General features: G+C 42.3%; 2 protein-coding genes across 8 annotated transcripts in view; one reads left to right on the top strand and one right to left on the bottom strand.

Annotated features, from left to right (window-relative positions):
* The window catches only part of LOC120901011 (growth factor receptor-bound protein 2), a 39,114-nt gene extending 23,895 nt beyond the window's left edge, over positions 1–15,219 (top strand). For 6 of the 7 annotated variants that reach the window (XM_040308685.1, XM_040308683.1, XM_040308687.1 and 3 more), the window contains exons 3-5: positions 10,191–10,288; positions 10,374–10,659; positions 12,506–12,679. In XM_040308685.1, coding sequence (XP_040164619.1) covers positions 10,191–10,288; positions 10,374–10,659; positions 12,506–12,679 — 558 coding nt within the window. Of the gene's footprint in view, positions 1–10,190; positions 10,289–10,373; positions 10,660–12,505 lie in introns of all 7 variants that reach the window. The other variant, XM_040308690.1, reaches the window with a different exon arrangement.
* A 1,247-nt stretch (positions 15,220–16,466) lies between these two features.
* LOC120903672 (protein farnesyltransferase/geranylgeranyltransferase type-1 subunit alpha) lies at positions 16,467–18,107 on the bottom strand. The gene is made up of 3 exons (XM_040313235.1): positions 17,817–18,107; positions 17,396–17,750; positions 16,467–17,250 (listed from the first exon to the last, which is right to left on the bottom strand). The coding sequence occupies exons 1-3, from the start codon at positions 17,956–17,958 to the stop codon at positions 16,728–16,730; spliced, it is 1,020 nt and encodes a 339-aa protein (XP_040169169.1). The 5' UTR covers positions 17,959–18,107; the 3' UTR covers positions 16,467–16,727.
* Between the last annotated feature and the right edge of the window lie 555 nt (positions 18,108–18,662).

Below are 18,662 nucleotides of genomic sequence, written 5' to 3'. Positions count from 1 at the left end.
GAAGGTGTTTTGGAGAGGAAGTGGGAAGCTCATAGTGAACACAATGTGTGTGTGTGTGTGTGTGGGTCTGTTTAGTGGAAGGTGTAGTAGTGTAGTAGCAGCATAGTAAGGGAAATAAATCGATGTCAAACCGGACTGGTGTGTGGATCCGAACACTTCCGGCCATCGATGAGGTGTGCGTTGGCGTGTGGGAGGGTGTGTATCCTAACTTCATACATCAACTATCTATGGGGTTTTATTTTGCACTCTCTCTGCTTATTGAATGTGTGTTCCAGGAAACATGACGGTTTTGTAGTACTATACGGTGACAACGCTGGTTACAACAATGCTGATTCAAAGGCTCTTGGTGCACACGAATTATACACGCGTTGCTGGTAGAAACAGATGGATGTTAAGAGTTATGTGCAGCAACAGCATCATCGAGTCAACATATGAGCTAGTGTGTTGTACACTGTCCCTCGGCAATGGTGGTGATTTACTTTATGATCGCACTTGTGGCTAGATTTTCCCATTCTTTTTTGTACATATGTTTTATTCGGAACAGAGATTCTAAACAGTCTGTTTTTTGTGTTGGTGTGTTGGTTCATAATTTTTTAACGGAAATCTTTTAGTGTCATTCGTAGATTCTATTTTCTGAATGGATTAAGTGCATACATAATTCAATTACTCGGTGTCCAACAATTCAATGGTTAAGCCGGAACGGATGGCAAATGATAACTTTTTAAATATAGTTGCTATTTAAGAGATTCTTTAGTAAGCAAATAAGTTAAATAATCATTTAACTTAGCAAATTGCTTTAGCAAGCAAATAAGTTAAATAAGTTTAGGGTAAATGCTCTAAAATTATGGCAGATAGGGTTATACATTTGAGAATTAAACCCATGATGAAAGGTATTGTTTGACATCGACAGTTCGTACTCGACTCGACTTCAACGGAGATATTATATGAATAACAACAACAACACAGAGTTCATTTTATTCTGCTTGTTGTTCTTTACAAATCACACGTAAAACGAGAGAAACAATCTGTGCTGCGTGCGCGTAAAGAGGGGGTCCGGATAGGATTCACTCCACGTACGACCTTGTCAGGACGCAGTGCCTCTCTGCATTAAACCACCAGGTCGCTCCATTTGTCTCGCTCTGTGGGTCAATAAAAGTAATTGGATTGTTGTCACGGTTACTTCAGCAGCGGGTTTTGGCCAAAGACAAAGATATAGCTCTTATGTTGAACTACAAAACATAGAGTTAGATTATATTTCTTAAGAAAAAAAAACGTCTTGTTTTAAAAATTAAAAATATAGTTTGGCTTCAACAAAACAAATTTAGATAATACTAGCAAGTAAAAATTTTAAAGTAAAATAATTCTAGATATTTTATGCAAGAGATGTGTTGAATGAAAAGCTCTCACAAAGTTCAGTATTGGATTTCATTGTGCAATCTCCTGCGAACTGTAGGTACGATATATTGCAGGTTTTGTAACTAGTTCGAGTAAGTCGTTCCCGACTGGCTCAAATTCAACATATTGTAGAACATAGTTAGCAAAAGTTTTGCTTTAGAAACGACTCAAACAGTTCCACTTTGTTCCTCTTACATGAATGATGTACGGGAATTCATATTCAACTCACTCGATACTCGGTTCTGGGTGATTTCATTATTTGGAATGCTATCATATAACCAACAGCGAAACCCGCTTCCACCTTTCTGCCCGGGTTTGAATCCCTCCTCCACACACCCACGCACGGAAAGTCGAATTTTCACGAGTGCAATCCGTTCCGTTCTGCTGATCAAAAGGAAAATCGCGGCACAACCGAATACGCAACAGTAGTTTTTGAAGCACATTATAGGGGTGGGTGCTGTGGGAGCTTTCGTGCGGGGAATGAAATCAGCCTCTATCCCCCACATTTGCTTGCTTCTGTTGAATCAATTTAAATTCTGGCTGTACAACGTCACACACACACATGATGCCACAGGAGGCTGAAGCACTTTGCCGGAACAATTTTGCGAACCTTTTTCCCTGCTATGCCGCTACTAGTATCCCTTTGTTTGGCTGAAAGTTGTTGTCCCATGTTCTTCCCAGTGGGATGTAAAATTGGATTCTACAACAAAAGTGAAGTACTAACATTTTTGCGAAATTTGAAGGAATTGGAATTAATTTGATAATGTACCTTTTCATGTATGCGTTAGTTGAATTAGTTTATTTGTTTAAAGTTGAACATAATTTGAGTTTATTTTTTCAAAAATGACTTTATATTGTATGTAATTATTATAAAAATAATTTAAAAAAAGTAATAAAAAACGTTCCTTCAAAAAGTTCAACACATTTGCTATATAAAGTCTAAAGCTCAGTAGCACATCCTTTACATCGTATGCGCTGTAATGATTTATGAGCTCTTTCCAAAAGCCATCCACTCAAATCACTCAGATAATTTATTTCAATTATTAACCCTTTGCCGGAACTCATTTACATAGCAACAGAGCAAGCAAAGCCCCCCCTCATCCTTGCTTTCTTCAAGCCGGGTGCGTCCAACAAAGGGCTAAAAACTTATTAGTAAATTCGTTCTCGATGAAAGCGACCACCGGCTTCTAGCACCACCATCACATGGTGTCGACGATATCATCGTCCTCGCTAGAACAAAGCTGTGAAATGTGTTGAAAACAAGGGCGTAAGGAGGAAGATGGGACATGCTTAAAGAAAAGGTGCAGACGCTTATGTTTTATGTAAAATCGTCGCCTTACCTTACCACCCACCCAGTGCCAGTGCGCCGAGCTTCTTTAGCATACAAAGCATTCCCCCTTCTTCTCAGACACGGTTTCGGACAGCGGAAAACTATTATTAGACATTTGCCAAAGCAACTCGCCCAGAGTGCGGCATGCTGTGTCTCTTCCTCAGCTCATGTGTGTCGCATTACCGAGGGATCGGCAAACGGTGGACGACGGTTGTGTTTTTTTCTTCGGAGGACGACCCAACTATAGCGCAAGTACGTTATGCTGTCGAAGGAGTTCATTAGCATAAACGGTGTAGCATTTGGGGCAGACGGTAGAGGGACACAGAGCTCTAGTGAAGCATAGTAAGGAAGCATTCCACTGTGTGCAGCTAGTGTGTGGCTGTACACTCTGTGTCTCTCAAAAATGGTCACCGATGGTCTCGTTGATGCTTCGGTCGCGCTATTTCTGGTACCCTGGTACATTATTAATAGTACACTTTTAATGTTCCACTTTTGTTGGGCACCCGGTGCTCGGCCCAGTTAGTCCGGCATACGAGTCTGGCGGCTGGATGATGAGCTTTTGTGTTTCTTCTCCGTAAATGAAAATATCTTTTCCTTTACTGGTGGAGAGTAGTTTGTTTTTGTATATTTTTTTTAATGATATTTCTGACCGACCAGTCAGGAAGATGTTGGCTGAAAGCAAGCATGATGATTGGTCTTAGATAATGGAGTTTTTAAGGGTACACCTTTCAAGCAAAGGAAAATGAAGGCTGTAAGGCTTTGCTATCTCTACTCTCTTTTTCTTATAAGATTCGTTTCGTTTTCTTGTTATACCTTATTCTTATTAAGAAGCTGACACTCCAGTAGAGTCCCTTGGTATTGAGGAGAACAGTACCGGGGAAACCCAAGAACCACGTCCGGTCTTTACATCTTAAATGAATGGAACTTCCGGAAGCGGAATATTTCCACGAATTGAAATATTTATTATGATTATAAATAGTTCCTCGAATTTTATATTCTATTTTTGATGTTTTCAGGGTCGGTGCACAGGCTTGAATCAAAAATGTATCAAAAACAGTTAATAAACCGTGAAACGAGTCATATAATAAAAATACTCATAAATGTTGAAAAAACCTGGAAATATGAAAAAATATAATTAACAAATATCTACATACATAAAAGTTACTAAAATAATTAATAAATTTAGGTATTACACACCACTCTTTTAGTGAAATTTTCCATTTAACATACGAGCTTAGATTGAGGTTTAATTCATACCGAGAATAGTACAACCAAGCTCATCGTAAAAAAGTCTTCTTTTTTCCATTTTTTACGAATAATCTACAAGCCAAGCCATGAAGGCCCATCGGTTCAAATGTTATCCGACCCCGTCTTTCTTCTAGAGCAATAAATGATTTTCTGGAGGTTATGTGATAAAACCTTAGCCTCGTGCATAAGTCTTCCCACGCCATTGGTAGAGAGCTTCTTGCTCGTTTTGCGAAGAAAAATTGCTCCCTCAAAAAAGAAGCGAAACAACACGAGCAGAGAAGAAGCGATAGGATATTACACATGACAAAAACCAAATTCTTGGAACGAATACATCCTGCTCGAACGGGCCGCTTTTCCACCCCCCAATACAATGTAAATCTGCTGCTGCTGAAGGATAACGAGTTTGACCTTCGCGATATTCGCTTAGAACAGCAGCTGTAGCAGCACGCTCTCCAGCTGGAGAGAGGAGAAAGCCAAAGGAAACCGAATCTCCGATAGAACATCACATAGAGACAGTGGATCGCGCGGCTCCACGGTCGCGAGAAGATTAAAGAAATCTTCTTGCAACGAGTAAGAAAGACGAGAATGGAAGCTGTAGCAAGAAGGCGAAAGAAAAAGGGCAGCAGAAAGACTTTCATTTCCTGCGCTCACGCTGCCAACCACGTGGAAAAGACATACGACACAGAGAGGTGGAAAAATGTGGGGAGGAGGGGGGGGGAAGGAAAGCAGCTTTTCGCTACGTACATACGTCTGCTGGGGGGTGACGTTAGATGGCGGTGGTTCGCCTAGCCTTGAAAGGGAAAACTTAGCAAGCGAGAAATGTGACGCGTGAAGCGACCGATCGTCTCAGGTGCTACACCTTTCCTTTCCTAGAACGGTGTCACTTTCATCTCTTATTTATGTATTTCATGGCTTGCCTCTGTGGCAGCAGTACAAAGGAAGGATAAACGAAATCAATGTCCGCCGTGTTGGTTGGGTCGTGGATAAGACGCACGAACGAGAAGGCACAACAAAACGTGATGGTGCTGCTGTAAAACCTGTCAGGATGCAAATAAAACCTCGCGCTGCGCGCTCCTCTCTTGTGTTAAGAAAAGCGAACGTTTTGCTGCGTTATCGCTCCACTACTGCTGCTGCTGCTGTGCTCAGTGTGTTGTGCATAATCCAAAAGCCCACCCGGAAATGGAAAAGGAGTGCTTGTGTGTTGCGTGTGGTGGCATCTCTTTTCATTCGAACTGCTGTGTTCATTCTTAAACAAATATTTTCCGGTTGGATTTTTAAATGATGCAGATCGAACGAAACAACAACACGCCGGATATTTGAGAACCTCTTCCGAAACACTTTCATGTGCTTTTTTGCTATTTTTGTGTATTTTACTTTTTTTTTCGCCCTTTCGCTGCTCCTCCTTATCGTAAGGGCAATGTAATAATCATGGGCCGTTGAACTGCCGGTGGAACTTGCGCTTTATGTAACGCGCTGGAAAAATGATATCGGAAAACTTTTCTCTCCTTCAATGGGCTTCTCGTATACCTTTTTCTGCTGCTGCTGCTGCTGCTGCTATGGACCGAGTTTATATGTGTGTGAGAGGATACAACACTAGGAAGAGCTTTTTCTGGATCTAAATTTTCTGTCTGTTGTATATAAAAGGAGGGTTGTATAAATACACACTGTCGTACGTACATCGATGCAAAAGGTAGGGAAAGAATAGTTAAGAGGAAAAGTTTTTCCTTGTTACAATCAACGTAACACGCTTTGTGCCCGTGTTTTGTGTTGCTGTTCGTTGCAGGTGTGGAAAAATTCCTTTTTTTAAGAGAATTTGTCTAGTTTAGCTTTTCTGGTTGTTAATTATAAAAATAAAAGTGCTTTATAAAAGAAATATTTATAAGTAAACGAAAAAGGAGCAAGCAGAAAAATTATAAAAATTATAAAATAATTTAAATTAATAAAATTAATTGAAACGTATCAGTAAGAACATGAAATAACCTTTCAAGCAATTAGACTAATAAACTTCCTCTCTTTTAATTCGGTTAATGTTCTCCTGTTTCGTTCCAACATTCCACGCGTGTATCACGCGTAAATATTAACCGTTACGCATGCCCCCCCCCCCCCCCCTCGTGTGCTTAATTACAATAATTGCACCATTTTTATCACATTTCTTCATTCCTTCGCGCTTGCAGCTTTTTTTCCATTACATTACACAAATAATGACATTATTTTAATTATACCATCATGAGAAGAGCTCACTGCTCTCGGCGCCTCAGCTGCTGCGTGTGCGTGTGTGTGTGTGGGGAATGTTAAAAGTCGCGTAAGTCAAAAACCGGCAAAAGACATACCGCCCTGAAGGCTCTGTTTTCACTCCGTCAATGTTCTTCCCTCCACCCACGGGCGTTCAGAATAAATTTTCCGAACTCTTCTTGAACCGCTGCGCAAATCGCCGCGGTCGTTCAAAAGTTACGAACAACTTTACAAGCCACACTCGGTGGCAAAGGATCTTTGCCCTTTTCGGGGTTTTATATAGGGATACAATTTGTTTCGCTTGATTGAAGATTTTCGGTAAGCACAGTGGCGAGAGCTTTGCACTGATTTTCGGTTCATCGTGCTTAATTTGTGTGGAAAGGGCGGCCTGCGGGCGTGGGAAGCACTTGAAGGGGAAACGTTATTACCATTTATGTTGCTAAAGTTCAGCCAGAAAGTGCTGAAAAGCGCGCTTGCAGGGATTGATTGCTTTTTGTTGCTAAAACTAGGAAATGCAAATTGACTTAAGTGAACGATGAAAAGCCGTTTTGCGGTGTGTTTTGACCGGATTCGATCCGTATGCGCCACTTCGAAGTGGATGAACTTTTCAGCGCACTTTCTGTAAGATTGGTATATACTAACTCTCCGTGTAAGTCATATGCTCCATCAAGGAATGCAACAACATAAAGTTTGGTCTGATTTCAATTTAAAGTTTCATTAGAAATACGTGCTCGAAATTTGACTAAACACAATGTTTTGAAATCAAGTATATAAAATGATTTCAAGTCATGAGATTTTGACCCTAACACCTAATAGTGCCATAATATCGTATAATGTCAAGGTCCATAAACTACTTCAAGTTGGACTGTTCAGTGTTTAAAAAAATCCGTTTTCAGCTAGGGGTTAAGCTAGGGAGTCCAAAGTTAGCTTGCAACTCATACAAAGTATTCCCTAGCAACCCCTAACCTTCTTATCTGCCGCCAATCTCTATAGAAATCTCCATCCATCTTGGCTACCAAAGTACCAAAAGTAGTCTATATAGTCACCTTGATAATATTGCAATATACAGTAGAGCGCCGTTTATCCGGGCTTCTCGGGACTTGACCTCGCCCGGATAAGCGAATAACACGGATAATGAGTCAAATGATATATTTTATCACCAATTCCTGATTAATTTTTGAAAAATTATCTTAGTTTTTGATAAAAATAACCCAGTTTTTATTAACTTCATGCTATTTCATAAGAATATTTGAAATTTGCCTTGAATTATCGGGTCTTTTGTTATGACAATGTGCTCTTTTAACCGCTTTTTCAAATATCCTCCTCATAACGCAATGTCACCATTGTATTGAACTGTCATTTCTCAACAGCACGGATAAACGGATAGCCGGATAAAAGGTACCCGGATAAACGGCGCTCCACTGTAACTGCAATAATTTCAATCTGGTTTGTTCGAGATTTGAACGCCTTACTGGTTTGTCTTTTGGTCTGCACGTTACCAATCATGCCACGGAGAAGGTCAACATGGTGAATGTTTATTTTGCTCCATATTCGATGCATGTTGCTTTTATATGGATCAAATAATTTTTTTAATGATTTCGAGACAATTTCAACTACTAATTTTGAAGAGTTCTGTTATATGGGAATAATTAGTTTTTAATAAAAAACTTTTATGGGTTATTTTGATTATCGACTGAAGGCAATATATCGGCCGATTCTTGTAAACAAGAATGGTTTTTATCTGAGTTTGGTAAGAGTAACTGAATATCTTCTATATTTTCCACCAACAATGAACAGTCCTAATTTTAGCTTCAAACCTATTTCTGAAGCTGCTTGCTACCATCACCAGCCATCACCCACCCTCTGCGTTGCGATGCATGTCGGCCACGACGACAACAAAACTCTTTCCCAATAAACTGTTTATCGGTGCAACATTGTATTTGTGTTGCTTCTTCCCCCTTTACCGTCTATTATCAACGATTTTGCTGTGGCACGGTCGAGTGCGGAACGCACACGGTCCATTTCCATCATCCTCCACATCGATGTACGCTCGATCTATCATGTGTTTTCTTGTCCCGCATCAAAAGATCCGCAAAATAGTGGGAGTGAAGAAGGGTGGAGTGTTTTGATGTGGGAAAAGTTTCCATCGGAAGGTTCGGGAAGGCCGGGGAGAGGGTCATCGATCCCGGCTGGAAGACGAGATACGTACAAATCGTCCGTAGCACCTTTTTTTATTTATATTTATACTGTCGGCTTTGGCAAAAGATCGCCCAGCGAGGGGCCAGTTATGATGGTTGCAATATGTAAGATGAGAAGTTTTTGTGATTTTCGTTAACGTCCGTACTTGTTTATGCAGTTCAAAGGATGATAAAGTGGAACCATTTTGCTTCTAATTCATCTCAGAAATCAAATTAGAGGTCATTTGAGCATTTCACTCAGAAGTGTCTTCTTCTGGTGATTTGCCCTTTTCATATCATATTCTCCGTATCGTCACTGGGATTGAATCTGAAAGTAAAATTAAACCACCATTCCCCATCATCATGACACGCTGTGTATATACACAGCAAAACTCCAATTAGCATAACTGCACAACTTCAAACACCATCCATCCGTCGTCCGTCGGCAAATGCCGCCCCATCCGGTCCCATAAACGCTGCGTACAATCTGTCGGATTTTGCTTTTTGCGAGTGAAAGTTGATGAAAATCACATTAAAAGCAGAAAAAACGACCGATAATGAACGTGTGAAATGTTTCATTTCGGGATTAGGTAGGGTGGGGTGGGCAAGTGTGGTCGCCCGTTTTACACTACTACACACGAAATATGAGAAAATTCATCACCATATGCAAATGCGTGTTAGCGCGAGATTTACGATTTCATACCACCACCACCACCACCCGGTTGTTGCAAATTATGTGTTTACGATTATCGTACCAAAAAGATGTTTTATCGCCAAAACACACACACAGTGGGGTGAATGCATTGATGGGTGCATTTGGGTGGCTGTTTAATTAACTTCTTCCCGTCTGCGCTGCTGCAGTTGGTTGCGTCCCTTCCATTGCGTTCAACGTGGGTGCAATGCTCTTCAAGCTTACGATTTTCCCCGGCCAGAGCGTGTATTGGTATATTGACTAAGTAATTTTATATCCATTAACGTGGTCTCACTCCCTAGCGGGGCACAGTTTTTCAGCTATGATAAGCATTGGCTGTGAGGCGCCCTCACATTGGATGCTCATCAATGCTTTTTGGGGTAGTTAGAATTGGGATTTAATTTCATATTCCATTTGTGAATCATTGCAATTTGCAATGCGGTATTTGCGTTAAATGAAAGCATGTTGAAAATTGTGCTTTGCTCTACTATTTTCGGTAAATATTAGTTCATCGATTGGTCAGAGCGGTTGATTAAATGGGATTTGTCATCGAGCGATTAACATTCGTATTGCCCGGAACATTCTTATTTAGTTTGAAACAGCTGACATTTTTCACTATTTTGTGTGAAAAAGTAGATATTTTTTACTCGTAGTCAATTTTTAAAGAATATCTAATTGTTATTTACAAGTATTTAAAAAATGAAATGTAAACTCACCATAGTACCGTACAACGGCCAAAATCAAATCATTAGCCCCAAAAAGAAGGCAATTATCAGATTATGTAATTTCCCTTAAAATATATGCCCATTACGCTATACTAACGATATCGCTTTTTCTTCTTTTCATTTTCTCTTTCTTGCTGGTGTCTCGTTGCTGTGCTGATGGGAAAATCCGTTCCACTATCAACGAATTTAATTTCATCAACACCATCTGCTGCTGCTGCTGCTGCTGCTGCTGTTGCTGGCTCGCGTCGTACCCGGTGTCAATAATGTGCTGTGCGTTTTTAAAACTGCACCGTGTCGTCGTTTCGTCTTCAAACATTGCAATCCTGCCCTTGCAAACTGCTACGATAATGATCACTCTCTCTCTCCCAACGGTGCCTGCTGCTGTTAAACAGATTTTAAATATGGAAGACGACATGAACTGGTACCGGGCGGAGCTAGACGGCAAGGAGGGACTGATACCTAGCAATTACATAGAAATGAAAAATCACGAGTAAGTTTTACCGCCCCTCCCTGGCTTGGCCATTTTCGGCGTGAGAAAATCCCAATAGCTTATCCGTTTTTTCCTTCTTTTGCAGCTGGTACTACGGTCGCATCACACGGGCGGACGCGGAAAAGCTGCTATCGAACAAACACGAGGGCGCCTTTCTGATACGGATCAGTGAATCGAGCCCCGGCGACTTCAGCCTGTCGGTCAAGTGCTCCGACGGCGTGCAACACTTCAAGGTGCTGCGCGACTCACAGGGCAAGTTCTTCCTCTGGGTGGTGAAGTTCAACTCGCTGAACGAGCTGGTCGACTACCACCGTACCGCTAGTGTGTCTCGATCGCAGGACGTTAAACTGCGTGATATGGTGCCAGAAGAGGTAACTGCTTATTGTTTGCAAGTTAGCGTAAACCCCGGGATATGTTATAGGATCAGTGCTGCAGAATGTCATGAGTATCACGTGATGTTCACCAACGAAAACAATCAACATGCTGGCTTGATGCTCATTGTTGATACTCAATGAAAGTGCGTCATAACATGCGAGTGCTTGAGTCCAACGCGAAACTCTGACTGACAAGCTGAGCTTAATGCCGGCGCAAGCATAATCATGATTTTTTCTGGCTGTAAACAGTGCTGCCAAATGCCACTATTTCAGTCACCAACACTCATGACTGAAGCGAAGCTCAAATCAGCTCACGCATACAATTGAGATGATCAGAAGTGAGACTCAAACAGTTGGTGGATCAATCACATGCTTGATGACATTTTGTTTAGCACCCAACTCTTGGTCAATCACTTGATCACAACATTTTCTGTCGATGATAATCATAACATTCTTGGAATATGGAAACATACTCATTTTGTTTCTTGGAACCACTCGCAATCACCGCATATCTCCCATGACTATCGTGATGATCGCCGACAGAAAATGTCACGACCAAGTGACTGACCAAGAGTTGGTTGTACAAAATGTCACCAAGCATGTGATGGTCGCACCAACTTTTTGAGTCTCACCTCTGATCATCACAGTAGAGCTCATGACGGTGACATTATTTTGTTTCAGCCGAAATATGTCATGACTATGTCAGTGACATTTTGCAGAACTGATCACAGTAAAAAAAAGTGATGAAATAGTGACTGACCAAGCGATGGTCGCAAAAATGTCACGAAGCATGTATTGGTTACCCCAATCGTTTTAAGTATCACCTCTGTTAATTCAGTCACATTTTTTATGACATTGACAGTGACATTTTGCAGCACTGGTTTTAGGATATAAGTTTACATCGATTGGGTCACGTCAGTCTTACAAAATGTCTTATAAAGGAGCTAACTCAGCTGTTTTTCGATGCAGTTTGAACACACTTAGTATAAAAGTCTTCCGTTTTTCAATAAATTCTAATTGCCCTATCTAAATTCCCAATTCACTGTTTCTCCTTTATCCTGTCAAGCATCCTGCCACAATGCCTTTAACACGTTGTTTTGCTGTTTTTGGCAGACTTCTAACCTAGCACTTGGCTAGCAACTAAAGCTACTGGCAATATTCTTACAACACCTCCGATTTCCACTTTCGGATGACCCCGGACGCATCCATTCTCTACTGCCAGTGCTGCACAGCCGCTGTGCCGGTAAAATGTTAATGGCGTAAATTTAATTTTATCACCACTCTCGCACAGGCCAATCGGGCGGATGCCGTTCGTTTTCTCTCCTTTCTTTACTGTATGGTGTGTTGCTTTAGCCCTTGACCAGTGGCCAGTGGTAGGTGGTAGGGGGGAGAAAGCAGGAAAAACGGGTTGGAAAAGCAGGAAAAGTAGTGTAATAAAAATGTCCCTTTTTTTGCTAGCGCCTGTACCGCGGTGATAATGGTGGCCTTCGTTGGCCTCTTTGGATTGAATTACGTTAGCCCGGATGACGTTAGCGTGCGTCCTGACCGGAGACTGTGTGTGTTGGAAGGAAAACTAGCAATGTGAGGTAGAAAAGTGGTAGTAACGAGTTTGATAAGATAGTTGCCCTTAACGGTCCGGGACATTTAGTTCGGAGTGAGCCATCAGGAGCACACGAACGTTATGGGATTGTTTTTTTATCGTTGCTTTTGTTCGTTTGCTAGTTTTTATCGTCCATTGGGGATCAATTGAAGGTTTAGTTATAAATGTGCGCGCGCGCACACACGCACACATACACACAAACCACACTTTATCTAAATCGTTTGATTGCGCGTTTCGTTCTAGATGTTGGTGCAGGCTTTGTACGACTTCGTAGCGCAAGAATCCGGCGAGCTGGACTTCCGACGAGGGGACGTCATCACGGTGACGGATCGTTCCGACGAGCACTGGTGGAACGGCGAGATCGGCAACCGGAAAGGACTGTTTCCAGCAATATACGTAGCACCGTACCATTCATAAAACATAAGTATTTTTACTCGCCTCTCCTCCCATACATACGCAGAGACATGCATACCACCCCCGTCACAGATGCACAGGCAACCCGTGTGCGCCGGAAAGCGCGAATAGACCACACAATAGACATTGTGAAAAATACACAAACACATACATATTGGCCCTCTTGATATGAAGGGAGAGTGAGTGAAGAGCCGAGCGCAACCACTTCCATAACTGCACTACCACCACCACCACCCCTCTAGCACACCAAAAGGCGTGCTGGGCTACGGTTACTTTTATAGGAACAGTTTTTACCCATTTTTGGATGTAACACACACCCTTAAGAAAGGAAGAAAAATACAATAGATTCAACTGATTTGTTGAAAGTACTGTAGTAGGAGCAACGCGCGTGATCACGATCGGCCACTTGTAACGAGAGTTTAACTTCTTTCTGTTGCGAGTAATCGAATCGAACGCGCAGAGGGAATCCGTTGTAAATTCGACGAAACGATGTGTATGAGAGAAAATACTCCCAGGTCGATCCTTCAATCATGAATTTTGCTATCATTGCTGCTTGTGCGTTCACTCAACAACAAACGCTCTCGCTGCTTTATGTTTAATCGAGATTCAACGTTCGGGAACGAATTGACAGCAAATGGAAAACCCTTTAAATATTATCTATGTTTTTCTTTTAATGTGTAGAATCAAAACAGTGCAACCGAAAAGGAAGACGATAAAACATGTAACGCAATAGCAAACGTGGTGCCAGATGAGGAAACAGGGGGGAAGAAAACGTAACTCGAATGATTTAAAACAAAAAACGGAACGAATGGTGTAATAATGCTTAGTTATGATGAAGACGGGCTAATATTGAACGTGTTACTGTTAGAATTGAGAATGGTGCGGACAGAGGAGGCGGGATGTGTTACACGGGTTCTCCCTTCGAGAAAGGAAGCACAGTGTTTGATGACAGAAACAGAAGCAAAACAACAAAAAAAACGACTCTCTGTACCACCAAAATCCCAAAAACTCACAATCAAACAAAAGCAGATCAAAAGCGAAACTTTGTCGAATGTAGGAAGCCTCCCAAGGTAAGGTGGCAACGGTTAATTCATTCACTTGCGTATATACAATATTAAAGGAAGTCATATTTTACGTAGTTTCATACTGTAAAGTTTTGCTTCAAATCAAATTCAATCTACACTCGAAAACCACCACCACCACCACCATCGCTTCTATGTTGGCTGTTCGTTGCTTTCCACACTTTTTGATGCATTTTTCGTGTTCCGTTGGGACTGGGGCGGAATTGTTTCGTCCCTTTTTTGTGTGCTAAATGTGTCTGCGTATGGAAATGCGCACTGTTTTGATGTTATATGAAGGCGTTTTTGATACCGATACTAGTTTTTGTGACCGATCATCGCTCCGGCGGGTGTCCGTTTTACATGTCCGTGTGCTCGCAGCCAATGGGTGGACAGGAGGTTTGTTACTTGATTTTGTTTTTGCTATGTGATTTGTAAGAAATGTTGTACCACTTAGGTCTGGTTTTACTACCGACTACGCAAAGGGGTAAAGATCACAAATTGAAAACAAAACAGTAGTAATCCTGTATTGCGCTACAAAGAAATGCAATTCATGAAGCGCTATAATCTACCTTACAACCAGCAAACACAGAACGTGTAAAGAACAACTCTTATAAGTTTGTAAAATCAAGTGGTAGCGTCATTGTGCATGTTTTTGCCAAATTCGTATCAGATTTTTGAACGTTTAAATGACCCAACAGGAGGGAAAACCATTTGCCGCAGTACTGTAAGAGAGAGAGAGAGAGAGAGAGAGAGAGGTGGTACTCGCTACAAAGCTAAGCAAATAGGACGAAAGCCCCTCATGGTGTAGTATGTTTTGTTGTCGACTGAATGGAAGCGCAAACACAGAACAAACAACAAAGGAAGTGAACAGAATAAATGAATCCTCAATTGCGAGCAAAACAAAAAAATCCATTTGTATAAAGCTAATTATAAACAGAGAGAGAGAGAGTAGAGAGAGAGAGAAAAGAAAACATAAAAGTAGCGCATTTCTTCAAGCAAGTGACATAATAAAGTTGAACGAAGAAAACAAAACATAAATCATAAATAAAAGGTGAAAGCAAACAACAAAAAAACAATCGATCGAAAATAGCCAACAACAATATACCCCCGGGGAAGAGAAAGAGAACAACTAAAACAGTCACAAAAAAGATGGAATAAACCTGAACCTGTAGGAGAGTGCCGGTACCGGTGTGCATGTGTGCGTGTATGTGTGAAATCAGCGATCGGGAAGAGTGCGAGACCACACTCTACTATTACTATACCTAACTAGCGAGGCCACAACAACAAAAAGGAAGGAAACAACAACAAACGCTTGAAAGTTTAAGGACGCGAACGCAGGCGATAGAACCGAAAACCGGGGACGCGGATGTAGAGGGGACGAACACTATAGTGGAGTAAAAGGTAGTAGTGAACATGGAGGGAAAATTATTAAGAGCAAACAAGAAACAAACTAATAATAACACCAGAGATATAAAAACAATATTCCCGTTGACTTTTTTTGGTTGGTGACTGTTAGTTTTTACAATTCCGAAATGAACCACAATGAGCAAGTGATTGTACAATATGAAGAATAATGGAAAATAAATGGCAGTTCACTGAATAGAAGGAAAGAAACAAGAAACAATTGTTCCGAAACGGACAATCAACCACTGATCAGATCTTCATCATGTGGCAGATTTTGGAGAAGATGGCTGAATACAGACACGACACATACCATCTCTGCATTTACTTCAAAGCCGCATATGATCGAGGGTGGAGACCACGGGAACCATCTTCTATAAATCAACCCAGATCCTGGCATACGCTGATGATATAGACATCATAGGTTTGCGGCTCTCCTATAGCAGATAAAAGAGGCAAAGACCAGACTGTTGGTGGCAACATCAGCGACCCTACCAATAACTAATCCAAACCTACGTAGGCGTGACGTACAGGTAGGTGAACGGATTTTTTGAAGTCGACCCAGAATTCCCCTATCTTGGGTCAAAGGTCAGCAACGACAATAGCATGGAAGCTGAGTTGCGCGCAAGGACGCTGGCTGCCAACCGATCATTCTACAGCCTGAAAAATCAGTTCACCTCAAAGAACCTGTCGCAACGGACGAATCTGGGACTATATAGCACCTATATAGATAGTTTCGGAACTCACATATGCCTCTGAGATATGGACACTGTCCAAATCTGACAAAACCCTCTTAGCTGCGTTCGAGAGGAAGATACTCAGAAGGATCCTTGACCCCGTATGTGTGGAAGGACAATGGAGGAGCCGTTATAATAATGAGCTATGCGCTTGCCGGAATTGGTTTCGGAATCATAATCGGATCCGGAATCGGAATCGGTTCCAAAATCAAAATCGGTTCTGGAATCGGAATTGGCTCCGAAATCAGAGTCGGTATCTAAATTGGAGTCGATTTCCAAGAACTGGTTCTCATTCTAGAGCTAAATCGGCTCCGAAATCGATTCTAGCATCGGAATTGATTCCTAACACGGAATCGGAATCGGGTAGGTCCGATTCCGAGCTCCCACCACTACTTTTCAGGCCGTCCACAAGGAAAGAGGAGGCGTAGTAGGCCCAAACTGAGGTGGCAAGATGACGTGGAGGCGTCCGCCATTAAGGCCGGAATAACGGACTGGCAGACGAAGGCGCAAGACTTTGAATGGTTTCGGACACTCCTGAGGTAGGTTAACATCGCAAAGCGGTTGTAGCGCGGGATAAGAAGAACCAAAGAATTGCTTAAACCTTCCTTAATTGGCCTATTAAATATTGCAAAATTATCTATTTATTACTTTTTTGTTTGTTAACAGCACGCTCCGATCATGTGCTAAGCTATTTTGCTGCCACTTTACCAGTTTCTTTATTTGTTTGTGTGGAGGAAATAGAGAAGAGAAGAAAAAATCTAACAAAACTAGCACTAAAACAAAGTTCACCCTCCTCCGTTGCTCTGCTCATAAGTTAACGTACTTTTGCTCTGCTCCGGGGGCACACTGCCATCACGCGCCATTTTGTCCGCCGCCGGCCGCCACCCGCTCGGACGCTTTCCGCCGAAAGTTTTCCGCAATGTAGCGCCAGTACTTGCAGCGTATCTTGTCGTGCTGGTTCGCCATCGACTCGCACAGATCCTGCACCTTCTGGTGGTACTCCTCGGCCACCGCTTCATTGCCGCCCGACTCGATCACATCGAAGTATTGCTCGGCGTACAGGTCCACCAGAAAGGCCAGCAGGTACGGCGACCGGATGCCGTCGTTGTACAGTGCCTCGCAGAACTCGACCACCACCGGGAACTGGGCCAGCTTGCCGGTGCCCTGCTGCAGCAGTCCGCGCAAAAAGTTCCACGGGCTTTCATTGTTTTTGATCAGGCCCACGCGCGTGATGACGTAGTTGACCTCGCGCTCGAGCACCTCCGGCGTGAAGCCGCCGTGCTTCAGCACGAAGAACCGCTCGTTCCAAGCGGAATTGTTGCGCATATCCTCCGATATTAACCGGTCCACGTAATGCAGCTCATCGTCAAATAGGCTACGGGGTGTGGGAGGAAAAGAGAAGGCAATTAACTAATAGTACCGCTTATCGGGGTGACACACTGTTTGTGTCACGTAGAGAATGGGGGCCTATAAATGTAAAGGCAAACAAATCATTGCGCTGCGACGGAACCGGAACGTACTTGTAGTTCTTTATGACCCACTGCCGGTGCTGCCAGGCGTGATAGTTCTTCGCATCCATGTCGAGAATGCTCTCCGTCAGTGTCAGCTCGCTCGATGGGTCGTCCAACCATTCGACGATGACGCGCCGATGATGCCACACCTGGTAGTTTTTCGGATTGTCCGCAATGACCCGCCCGATGTAGGACAGCTCCTCGTACAGGTCGGCGTTGAGCGCTTTCAGAATGTCCCGCCGGTACTGCCACACGGTGTAGTTGGCGGCATTCAGCTTGGCCGCGTCCTTCGTCAGCTCGAGGGCGCGCTGGGACTTTTCCTGCCTCGATATGATCGCACGCAGATAGCCAAACACATCGTTAACTGTGAAGCGAAATGGAAGGATCGGCAATGTAATCCATGTCCAAAGCGGAAAGGACAAATACTTACAGCGCTCACTGTACTGGATCATCACGACCGGATTCTCCCCGTCGTCCTGGGGAAGTGGTGTAATGTCGGACCACTCCGGCCGGCGCGAGTACAGCGCCCAATCGTCGGAGAAATCCTCATCGGAACTGTTACCGTCTGCCATCGCGCACACCGAGTGGATACCGTTTTGTGGGGAAGCGGAACCTTTGTGACCAGTTTTTTCCACCCGGAACCCGTATTTATTGCCGAAAACGGACCGTGTGTTGTTTCTTTGCTTTTCTTTCTATTGTGAATGTTTTATGAGCTGTCATCGGATACGCGTGCGAGGTTCATATATAGGTGCGGTATGTCTAGAATATTTGTTATTTATTTTTTGCTTATTTTGTCATATTTTGCATTTTTGTTAATACTAGGATTATGAGTAAATTATTGTGCACGTGCTTTTGTTGTTTATTCAACTGAAAATCGAAAAATAGCAGAAATGTATCCCATTTAACCTGCTTTCTGCTTACCTTGACTGCCAAGCTGTCCGCTTGAACAGTGTGGCCAGATTATTTTGGTGGTTTTCGGTATGAGTATCAAACATTTATATGAAGTTTTTGAATTTGTCGCAATTGTGCATTTTATTAAATTATGATGACAGATGTGTTGTAACGGTTTTTATTCAAATCGAAACTCCTTTTTTAATGACTTGTAGAAAAATTCTGAAAAAATATGCAAGACTTGAACTGTAATATACAGTTTTCAAAACTACTGGAGTGATTTTGCTGTGAAAATTTTGTAAAGTTCTGAAAAAAATGTGTTTTTTTTTTAAGTTTTGTTATTTAAAAAATCCTTTCAACTTTGAAAAGCTATAACTTAAAAACG

This window comes from Anopheles arabiensis, chromosome 3 (assembly GCF_016920715.1).
Source record: "Anopheles arabiensis isolate DONGOLA chromosome 3, AaraD3, whole genome shotgun sequence".
NCBI lineage: Eukaryota > Metazoa > Arthropoda > Insecta > Diptera > Culicidae > Anopheles > Anopheles arabiensis.
This window is presented reverse-complemented; position numbering and strand designations above follow the sequence as displayed.

Coding starts and splice junctions, on each gene's coding strand:
- LOC120903672 (XM_040313235.1), bottom strand. CDS start 17,958: ATGGCAGACGGTAACAGTTCCGATGAGGATTTCTCCGACGATTGGGCG. Junction 17,751..17,816: donor GATCCAGTACAGTGAGCGCT/GTAAGTATTTGT, acceptor TTCGCTTCACAG/TTAACGATGTGTTTGGCTAT. Junction 17,251..17,395: donor TGGGTCATAAAGAACTACAA/GTACGTTCCGGT, acceptor CACACCCCGTAG/CCTATTTGACGATGAGCTGC.